This window comes from Pempheris klunzingeri, chromosome 23, assembly GCF_042242105.1.
Source record: "Pempheris klunzingeri isolate RE-2024b chromosome 23, fPemKlu1.hap1, whole genome shotgun sequence".
Classification (NCBI taxonomy): Eukaryota; Metazoa; Chordata; class Actinopteri; order Acropomatiformes; family Pempheridae; genus Pempheris; species Pempheris klunzingeri.
Window position 1 is genome coordinate 8,813,743 of NC_092034.1, and position 10,438 is coordinate 8,824,180.

At 42.0% G+C, this 10,438-nt stretch overlaps 2 protein-coding genes across 3 annotated transcripts; one reads left to right on the plus strand and one right to left on the minus strand.

Moving 5' to 3' along the window:
• Positions 1 to 50: 50 nt before the first annotated feature.
• Positions 51 to 4,029, minus strand: LOC139223249 (butyrophilin subfamily 2 member A2-like). The gene is made up of 9 exons (XM_070855226.1): positions 4,026 to 4,029; positions 3,817 to 3,882; positions 3,070 to 3,438; positions 2,675 to 2,956; positions 2,472 to 2,561; positions 2,210 to 2,245; positions 2,042 to 2,062; positions 1,863 to 1,907; positions 51 to 1,775 (listed from the first exon to the last, which is right to left on the minus strand). Exons 1-9 carry the CDS (start codon positions 4,027 to 4,029, stop codon positions 1,186 to 1,188), a joined length of 1,503 nt encoding a protein of 500 aa, XP_070711327.1. The 3' UTR covers positions 51 to 1,185.
• Positions 4,030 to 4,989: 960 nt separating this feature from the next.
• mfsd8 (major facilitator superfamily domain containing 8) lies at positions 4,990 to 10,244 on the plus strand. 2 transcript variants are annotated; one of them, XM_070854985.1, is made up of 12 exons: positions 4,990 to 5,357; positions 5,648 to 5,730; positions 6,090 to 6,133; positions 6,454 to 6,694; positions 6,882 to 6,995; positions 7,118 to 7,262; positions 7,455 to 7,522; positions 7,790 to 7,892; positions 8,030 to 8,164; positions 8,254 to 8,357; positions 8,680 to 8,906; positions 9,052 to 10,244. In XM_070854985.1, exons 1-12 carry the CDS (start codon positions 5,302 to 5,304, stop codon positions 9,256 to 9,258), a joined length of 1,527 nt encoding a protein of 508 aa, XP_070711086.1. In that variant the 5' UTR covers positions 4,990 to 5,301; the 3' UTR covers positions 9,259 to 10,244. The 2 variants fall into 2 exon arrangements, with proteins under 2 accessions (XP_070711086.1, XP_070711087.1); XM_070854986.1 differs by having other exon boundaries at positions 7,455 to 7,513; positions 7,784 to 7,892.
• The last annotated feature ends 194 nt before the right edge of the window (positions 10,245 to 10,438 follow it).

Consider the following 10,438-nt stretch of genomic DNA (forward strand, 5'->3'; position numbering starts at 1 on the left):
ACATCTTGGACACACAGTGAGACAAAGAAAATAGAAATAAATACAGGATCTCATATTTAAAGAGTTTATGTAACGAGTGCAGATTATTTTACAGTTAAACACCAACAATCATTGGAAACGTGTACAAACAGGATGAAAAAAAACATCGTAGAGGTGAAGAGAAAACAGCCCATCAACTCAGCTTGAAAGTATAGCTGCCTCTGCCCTGATGTCAGGTGTACTGCATGCATCCCCTCACAAAACACAACTGTTATCAGCAGTAGTAACAGATCTTCTCAGTATCTTCTCTTCTGTCAGTCAGTCTACAAATAGTTGACACAGTTACTATGTCACCTAGGCAATTCAATCACAACCGTGACAGTGCATACACATGGCAAAGCAAATGAAATATAATGCAGTGTGTCTTGCAAACAATTCCCTCAAAAGAACGAATCTGTGCGAGTAAGTGTGCAGAGATTTGCTTGTTCACTGAATGAGCGATTCAAGTCAATCGGTGGCAAAAGACAGTCATGCTCTGTGACTCGCTGAACGTGAGGCCCAAAGTGATAGTGGTTCAAACTGAGTCATGCTCAGTTAAAAAAAAACTTAAAATTAATTAAAAACCAGTGTTCCTCTTCAATATTTAGCAAGGAAACTTTTGAATTACCAAGAATTACAAATGGAATTTGACATGTTTGCCCAAGTGACAGCAGATCTGATACTGAAAGCCAGGGATCATGAGGAACAGAGCGTCGTTTTAGTTAAGTGAATGGGACTACGCAGTCAGAGCTCAGGTCAGCGAATCTTTTGAACAAATCTTTTTAGCGTACCGATTCTAGTGATTCAGGACACTGGAAAAGAGCTGCTTTGCACATCACTACATTTGCGTTTGCGATTTGTGCTTTCACCATCGTCACAGGACCAAAATCAGTAACCGGGAAGAAAATACAAAGTTGTGTGTCACCTAAATAGCTACGTATGACGAGGAATGATCTTGTTTTACAGGAACAAAACAAGAAAGATTTCAAAAAAGAATTTCAAAAAGAAGAGTCAGTTTCAGGCATCATGTCATGCATTAGTGTTTGTGCTAGTGCGTCCTGACAGCTTTAAGATGAGTAAAAAACAACACAATACGGCACAGTACTTGAATATGAAATAGATACCAGTTTCCATCTTGCTTGCTTACAGCTATTGTCATGGATGATATTAACAATTGGTCTGTGGTTCTGGTAACTCTTCAGAGTTCCCCACGCCACCAGACTCTCCCTGCTCTGGTCTCTGCAATATCTTCATAGGTGATATGTCATCTTTACCAGGATTGAAAAATGGAAAGATTTCACCCGTGAAAGTAGCTGCAAAACTGCCAATGAGACTTTCATCTTCCACGTTATAAAAGGAAAGCTCCCCACCGTCGTAATCTAAATACACACCAACCGTCCGCGGTCTGGACTTGATGGGTACTAAAACCTTGGGTATTGTGTTAAACTGCAACCGATCTGCTCTGTCAGGGGAAGAGGACAGGAACCAGTAACCATTACAGTTAGCTGAAGTCAAATCTAAGCCTTCAGGGATGACAGATTCATTAGTAACTCCTAACCACCAGGACTGTTTTGGGTCTGTTTCCATAATACACATTGAAACCTCCCAGTAGTGTTGACCAGAAGAAAAGCCAGGCGTCCCCTTGATGGCCGTGAGAGAGGTAACATTTGATCCGTCAGGAACATTTCTGGCGTCTCTCAGTTTATGGTCCTTGACCATGAGATATGGATTCCCCTTCTTGTCAAGTGTCACATTTACTGTTGAAAATAGAAAACATTTGGATTAAATCAGAAAATTTCAGGTTGGAGAAAGTATATAAATTATTATTTACAATAAATTATTACCGTAATGCTCCTTAGCTGCTGATAGCTTTGTTGGCTGCATCTCTCCTGTAGCAGAGAAAAGGTAAAAATACATTCTATGCCAATGCAGTTACCTACTAATCAAAATTCATCACAGCAAGCACTTTTTGTGTCACGATTGGTGATTTGCTTTGACTACAACAGTGACAGTCACCTCTTACCTTGTAAAAGCTTCTGATTCTCTGCGGACAAAATACAAAAACATCATTAACTCATGGGTTCTGTTATTTTATGCTAAAATGCTAAACTAAATCACAATTATGCACATGAACTTGCACTGAAAATCCTGCATAAGAGATGTGTGCGTCTAATGTGACTCTGGTTCTTACCCTCAGCACCGTCTCTTCCTGGTTTGGCTTTCCTCCCTGAAAAATAACACATTTCAATTTGATTTTTGACTTAATTTTGCCACTGAATTCATGCAATCGCCCAGAGCGTTTCTATTAAACACATCACTATATCACTGTATGCCATCTAAAGACTTTCTGAACAATTTATTGGAATTATTTGGAACGTGGACATATTGTGGTCATCCATGTAATAATTTGTTTCAGGGTTTTTTTTTCAGGATTTTATATAGCAAACATTTACCTCTCTTGAAGTACAGCAATCCCACTGCAGCTATCACTGCTAGGAGGAGAAGTGCGAAGGCCAACCATACAGCACTTAACGATCTAGACACTGAATAAAAAGCAAGAAATCTTATATTTTTGAATGTTGTTGCAAGTGAAAAAAAAGAATAAAGAAAAGTTTTGTGTTGCACACATGCAGATAGTTGTCTTTGTCCTGTTTACCAGGCTGAGGGGAGTTATCCAGGCGCACTCTTGCCATCTTTGCTTCCTCACCAGAGCCTACTAGGCAGGACACTTCAGAGGGGCTGGAGACAAGAAGCCAGCTGTGGACCGCCACAAGACCTGAGGAGTCTTTGCTGTACGTCAGGCTTTTTGGGGTCAGAACCTTATTTTGACCCGACCAGCGCAGACTTGGCTTTGGAAACCAACCTTCAGACTCACAGCTCACGTTCGCCATGTTATCTTCTGTCCACACTGCTGACAGAAGCAGAGGGGTTCCCGTTTCTAGGAAGCGGGTTGGACAAGGAGGTAAAAAAAACATTTGATATAAACATGAATAGACATGTTGTGAAACCACCCTTTGTTTTGTGTGTTTTCTCCGCTTTAATGATGCTCACCCGTCACAACGAGACGGACACTTGCTCGATCATAGTCCTGGTCACTGCTGACGTAACAGGTGTAATCTCCTGCATCCTCCATTGTGACATTCACCAGCTTCAGGCTCACGTCACCTGCCGTCAGCCCTCCAGATGCTGCGTCCTTTAAGCCGAACGAGACTCGGCCCGCGTACGAAGCTTCCTGTGAGTCGTCCTCAAACCTGTTGGCCCGGTAGAGCATGACAGGGGAGTTGAAGAGAGCAGGACGGTACCAGCGTACCTCCAAACCCACTGCACTTTGAGGTGGATTGAGCCAGCATGGTAATGTGGTCGTGTGGCCGCCGTGCGCTGATACATCGGCCGTGACCGAAACCCCAAAGCTACCTGAAACTGTGAAACAGAAAAGGTAAATGTTTTGGGTAAGTTTATGTGTTTGTGATTTTCTCTAGTCTTTGGTAACAATTAAAATAAATGCCATGTGGTACTGAGCTACTAAGTGAGGACGCATTATTGCCTCCTTAATGCTCCATCTGTTTATTACTTTTATTCTGCAGCATATTTACTGCACCGTTAATGATAGATAATGTTTAATTCAAGGGGGACATAAGGCTATTCAATGGAAATAAGGCTTACAGAGGTTAAGTGGGAAAATAAAAGCAATGTGTACACGTTTTTCATGAAAAATACAATAAACAGCATCAAAACACATAAATGAGCAGTGATCAGACACGTGAAAAAGATGCAGGCTTAGAGAAAGGTGGGACTTACCAGGAGCAGCTCCACACAGTGACGCCCAGAGAGCAGCCAGCAGACACATGTGAGCCATCAGTGGATCTGGGAAGGGGAGGAAACACAGTAAATGACCGGCGTCAGGAGGAGCTCAGACACCTCACACCTCACAATCAATGGTAATACCACAGAACAAAAAGGTAATATTTCGCAATTGTTCAGTCGTGCAAACGGAGTCGTCGGCCCACCCATCGTACTGTGCTCCACAGCCAAATATCCTCCACGCAACTCGAGCTGCGGTCCTCACAGACAAAAACCAGGGCGTAAGTCAGAGGTAGATTCATGAATTGGAACCTGGATTCGTCTTTTAAGAGCGGTTTCCTTCGGGAAATCCTAAGACACGTTACGGGGTGCGCTTTGTCCCGATTTACTTTCACTTTCACTTTGAGGCGCGCAGCGTTAACAAGCGTGGAGACGGGGGGGGGAGAGAGAGAGGACACACAGGAAAAAGCGCTGCCCAAACACGTCTGACAGAATCAAAGGTTTGTGGACATAAAATGCATGTGAGTTCTTCCATTTGTTCAATTTGACATAACGAAATCAGAAAAAAAATCACTTTCTATAATGAGCTTCCTCGTGAACACACACTCTTTGTCACTAAGTGGGTGCAATATCCATGTCCCAAAGTCCTCCCAAGTAGTTCAGTATTAAATGAATAAATGAGATATAGAAATAATTGTGCAAAGAAAGAGTGTGAAACGTACTTAATGAGTTATTTTTACTTATTTCATTTTATTTCGAATTGGTCTCTGGCTTCAGGATGTGGTTGTAACTCTGGTGACCTTGTGATTTTTTTTTCTCTAGCGGCGGGAGTGTGTTTTTAAATGGTTTGTGGTTTGTTAAATCTCACGTGAGAGCGCTGAGTGAAGAGAAACGAGATAATTGACAAATACGAGAATGGGCCCGGATGTAATGCGACATTTTCTTCAAAATAAATGCGTGTAGTCGTTCACAGTTGAAAAATGTTCGGTTGTTGTTGAAAAAGACTGTTCAGTAGTCATATAAAAGAACGCCTCAATTATTTCTTTAACCAATGAAAGGTCCACTACGTAAAGAAAAGCAAAAAACAGTTTAATTAAACGTTGATTCATCTTATTTTGAAAGATAAAAGCGGATGTTTCCATTTTAACAGTTTTACGTGCCAGCAGTCAAGCCGTGTCTAGTATCATAGTCCACTTCTGGAGGCTTTTGTGTGTAACAACCTCGTTAGTTCAGTTCACCGGCGTTTGGCAACTACTCCACTTATGTCTAGTATTAGTTGGGGTTAGTTAGTTGCTAGTTTAAGTTGCTAACGCTAGCTAAAACACTATAGCTAGCTTTCCTCAGCCGTTCGGGAGAGTTGCAGCTAGTTAGCGGTAGCAGTGTAGTTCACTGACCCTCGGCTACATGGCGACTTAGCGACAGGGTTTCACATCTCCAAAGTGCAGGCCAGCACCATATTTATGCTGCGTTTGTAGCAAGAAAATGTCTTTTGCTGACTCTGACGATACAACTCCATTGCTCGGGGATGATGCAAGCAGGTGAGTGCAGGGTTCAGTTGCCACTGACTTGACAAACAAGCCACAGTAGCTTCAGGTGGGATAAACAGTCAACAGGCAGCTTTACGAGTGCGTTGTTTGCCAAACATGTTGCGGACGCATTAGTATAATGAACCCTGTACTGCATGCGATCCGTGCTTCATGTACATGTAAATCTCTCAGATCATATTGTTTTGCCTTTTTTGGGGCCTGTCATGTAAGCTCAAATCACCTGAATGTTTACGAGTAACCTGTAATCACCTGTACCGTCTTGTCATCTTGCCTGTGTACAGCAATGACTCTCAGGATGAAGATAGCAGGAGTCGATGGAGGTCTATCCGGGTCATGTACTTCACCATGTTTCTCAGCAGCGTAGGTGAGGCTTGCAGGGATTTTTGACTCCTAAACCAATGTAAATATGTCGAAAGGCCTTTGCAGAGACACTTCAACAGGGATAGAAGTGTTCAAGGAAGCTGAATCAGCCAATAGTGCAAATCCTCCTATGGGGAAAATCTGATCAACAATAAATATTCCATTTTATCGAGTATCAACAATCATGTTTGTCCAGTCAGAGGTGCACACAGAACCAGGCTTTTCATTTCAACCAGCTAAATGAGACACAAAAACACAGCATGTATGGCATTACTGTACTCCGTACTAGTAGCTTTCACGTGTATTATTAACGCAATAAATACCATCCCTGTGTGTTTGACACAAATTGATGTGCTCTTTCAGGTTTCACTATTGTCATCACTTCCCTGTGGCCGTATTTGCAAAGGGTATGTATCGCTCACCACTTTGTTTGTATGGGATTATTGGTGGTGTCATTAATGCAAATTAAGGTATCTTGTTGTTAGCAGGGTAAATAGAAAGTTAAACTACAAAGGACATTTTGACGACTTTATTGTTGATTTAGCATAAGCTCTGCATTCGGCCTGTGCACCAGTCAAGCTGAGTGGTAAAGCCATTCAAAGTAATGGCACAATCTGCATGTAATGTGATAATACTGGGATTGTATGAGTTGTTGAACTGCCTCATTTATTTGCATTGCTGTAATGTAAACTGTCAAAATGTCATTTTCTGTCTGTGCTTCCTGTAGATTGATGATAGCGCCAATGCCAGCTTCCTGGGATGGGTGGTGGCAGCCTACAGCCTCGGTCAGATGGTGGCCTCACCTATTTTTGGTGTTTGGTCCAACTACCGACCACGCAGGGAGCCGCTGGTGTGCTCCATCTTCATCAACCTATCGGCCAATATTTACTACGCCTACGCATACCTGCCCAGAACCAATAACAAGTTCCACATGCTCATTTCCAGAGCCTTTGTGGGCTTTGGAGCAGGTGAGGGCCTGAATATGTTTCACATTATTTTATTACGTCCTCGTAACTGTCTGAATAACTGTCTTTCTCTTATAATGCCATGATATTTGATTTGCACATATACTGTAAATCTGGCCCTGCTCTGCCTTATAATGATGCGATCCATGTCAAACAACTCCTAACTTTAGCGTTGGTCTTTTCATGGCAGGTAATGTTGCTGTGGTGAGGTCCTATGTCGCTGGAGCCACATCGCTGAAGGAGAGGACCAGTGCCATGGCAAACATGAGTGCCTGTCAGGCCCTAGGATTCATCCTGGGACCAGGTAAAGATGGCTGTATTTTGTTTATATTAGGTGAACCAGGTCAGTAAAGAGAGCAGTGTTGAGGACAATGAGAAGTTATGGGTTTGTTTGTTTGAACATTTGCATATCTTTACATATGTTAGCTCTGCAGGCCTGCCTGTCTTTCATTGGTGAGCATGGCATCACAGTAAAGATCATAGACCTGCAGCTCAACATGTACACTGCTCCTGCTTTCCTGGCTGCAGCTTTTGGCCTCATCAACATCCTGCTGGTTCTTTTAGTGTTGAGGTGAGGCTCTCCCTGCATGTATGTACAATGCGTGCTGATTTTTTTTAAATTTGAGCATATCCCCATACTGTTTACTCCAAAAGTAGTCCAAGATCTTTGGATTTTTCTACGCTTCTGTCAATCTGTGTACAGTATTAAGTTTTTGATGCTATTTCAATTGACTAAGATGCCTGTAATGGTTCTTGCTAACAGAGAGCACCGTGTTGATGACCATGGGAGACACATTCGAGCCATCAACTACACAGAGGAAGGTATTAATTGTCCTACTCCCCCTTTTTTTGGACCATTTTATTGAGGTTGTTATAACGGGAAGTGATATCGTATACATAGAGGAAGTTGGCTGCAGAGGACCAGAAGATCATGACACATGACAGTCTTAGATCAGGCCTGAATTACCTGTACATCTGAGAAATATCAAGTCAGGATGAGAAAGTAAATTTACAGTATTTGTAGTTGTCGTCGCAGGATATTGGTCTTTGCTTTTGGTTCAAGCCTTTATTACTGATTTTCCTCCCCTGTAGATAGAGATGACACCAGTGAAGAAGCTGAGAAGACCATCGATCAGGTTGCAGTCCTGACTTCCAACATCCTCTTCTTCGTCGTCATGTTCATCTTTGCTGTCTTTGAGACGTATGTATTTCATCACAGACTGCTGAGAGAGTCCAGTTAGGGTATCATAAAGACACTTATTACTACTTTACCCACACCACTTTATACTCTATAGAAAGTTTTTAAAATTTGACAGTGTCTTTTTTCACATTTTTCAGAATTGCCACCCCTTTGTCCATGGACATGTTCGCTTGGACAAGAAAAGAAGCCGTTTTATACAACGGCATCATCATCTGCTGCATTGGATTTGAGTCCATTTTGGTGTTTTTAGTAGTAAAAATGGCCTCTCAAAGGTACCCTCCCGCATGCACGTATGGATTAGATAAAAATATATTTCAGCTTCAATGAATTTGGTTAACCAAGAAGACTTATTTCCCTCCAGGTTCGGGGATCGTCCTGTGTTGCTTGTAGGCTTGGCCATCATATTCTGTGGCTTCTTTATTCTGCTTCCATGGGGAAATCATTACCCTAAAATCCAGTGGGCAGGTATGCAGTGTTTAAACTGTGCACGTTGGTTCCGTTTCCCCTGTTGAGCGATCCATTGCTTCAGATTTAATGCCAGTTTGGCTCTCTGTGCTGCTTTGATTGAAATAACACTGTTTTGGGGCTCTAGGCTTTGATAAATGGAGATTTTTTAACAGAATCCTGAATGTCTCAGTGTGGGGGCATGACAGTACTGGTGTGAAGTAGTGCCAGTACCTGGGGCTGCAGGAATACAGTTGGGAGTTACACGAAATAACTGCTGAAAATGAACCGCTTTGGCTGAGAATCCAAGTGTTCATGTTCTGTTGTTCTTTCCAAAATACAGACCTCAAAAACAACTCTTTGGTCAGTCAGATGTCCGAGGCCACGTTAGCCTCCAACAAGTCAGTGGAGCCAACAGGCTGCCCGTATGAGCAGACCTGGTGTCAGTATATTCCAACCATTCATCTGGCACAGTACATCTCATCTGACGTCCTCATCGGGGTGGGATACCCAGCCTGCAACGTGATGTCTTACACGCTGTATTCCAAAATCCTCGGTCCCAAGCCTCAGGTAGGGTGCTTTAAATCACTTTGAATAATCTGCTCGTACATTCCTCAAAATTTTGCTTCACAGTGTAACTTGATAAAATGACCACATTAAAATCATACATCTTTTGAGAACCAAGAATACGGATGCTTACTGCTGCTCTGTACAGGGTGTATACATGGGGTGGTTGACGGCTTCAGGGAGCGGGGCGCGGACATTGGGCCCAGTCTTTGTGTCTCAGGTCTACACCATCCTGGGACCCCGCTGGGCCTTCAGCCTCATCTGTGGTATGGTGGTGGGGGCCATCATCCTCCTCATCTCTCTTTACCATAGACTCATCGCCTTTTCTGTCCGGCACAGCAGGACCACAGGATAACAAGTGAAGATTCCCACCGAAGAGACTGATGACAGTATACTACTTTAATTCTGAAGACTTAAAGCCAAAATAAAGGCTCTTTGTAACTTAAAAATAACTGGTACAACATGGTAACTGATGAGCCTGGGAGACTTTGTGACTCAGGGTTGACCTTTAAACTCAAAGGCGGAGAGTTAAAGCCTGGTTATTCCTTATGACTTGGCCAAAGATGGCTGCTTCGCACGTTCAAAGGGGGGCTAGCACTGCAGCTGCACTTTCACTCACATGTCGTGAAAGAAGCCATGTGATGCCTTTTTTTTTTTTTTTTTTATAATCTTGTAAGCTTTGTATGAGGACGGTCCATTTCATGAAACCAATAGCAGTTTTAAATCAATGAGTTATTAAATATTTGTTACTGAAAGCACAAGTTTGACGTTTGGTGTCAAAGGTAAATTAATTATAACTGTTTTTAATGCACAGACTTCTTTAGCAAAACCTTTGTAAGTTCTGGAAAGGTTCCAAAAATATCTTTATATTAAATTACAACATTCATTTGCGAAATCTGGAGGCATGCAGGCACATGGACTCTGCATGAGAGCAACCATGACCTGATTAAGGGTATTTCAAAATATATGCTATCCCATTGATTGAAATTTTGTTTTAACAGACATAAAATGTGCTGACTACTGATGTATGTTTGATTCACTGGCATTCCCTGTACCTAATGTACTGATTGAACATCTTCAAATTTAGAATTTAGCTGTTTTAAGCAGAGAGTGTGAGAGATGTCAGTTTTACTGTGTAATGATTGTTGTTGTGCAAGAAAGGTGACTATTGAGAGAGTGAGAGAGAAGTAAGCATCACATAGTTGATATAAATGAACTATGTCCTATTTCCGTTAACAGCTGAACTTGTGGTACAAGTTTTTACTCTAATCATTCAGAAGATGGTGTGTGGATGTTAATCATTTACTGAGTGATGCATTAAACAATTAATGTGATTTTAAATTCTCAGTGCATCTTTGTGTTCAGTTTTTATCACTGTTGGTGAAGCAGTCGAGGGAGAAATCTATTTCATCTCTTGTGTGCAGGATGCAAGATAATGAGACTTTACTGATCCTCAGTGGGGAAGTTTAAGAGCACAAAAATCATGTTTACATGAAAAACATGTAAAAGCTCTAAACATACACATAAGCGTAAAT

Excerpts from the sequence above, each read along its gene's own strand:
- LOC139223249 (XM_070855226.1), bottom strand. Across the intron at positions 2,957-3,069 it reads TGTCCGTCTCGTTGTGACGG|AAACGGGAACCCCTCTGCTT; the intron begins GTGAGCATCATT and ends CCCGCTTCCTAG. Across the intron at positions 2,063-2,209 it reads AGGAAGAGACGGTGCTGAGG|AGAATCAGAAGCTTTTACAA; the intron begins GTAAGAACCAGA and ends TTTTGTCCGCAG.
- mfsd8 (XM_070854985.1), top strand. The coding sequence starts at position 5,302 with ATGTCTTTTGCTGACTCTGACGATACAACTCCATTGCTCGGGGATGAT. Across the intron at positions 8,165-8,253 it reads GTAAAAATGGCCTCTCAAAG|GTTCGGGGATCGTCCTGTGT; the intron begins GTACCCTCCCGC and ends ATTTCCCTCCAG. Across the intron at positions 8,907-9,051 it reads TCCTCGGTCCCAAGCCTCAG|GGTGTATACATGGGGTGGTT; the intron begins GTAGGGTGCTTT and ends TGCTCTGTACAG.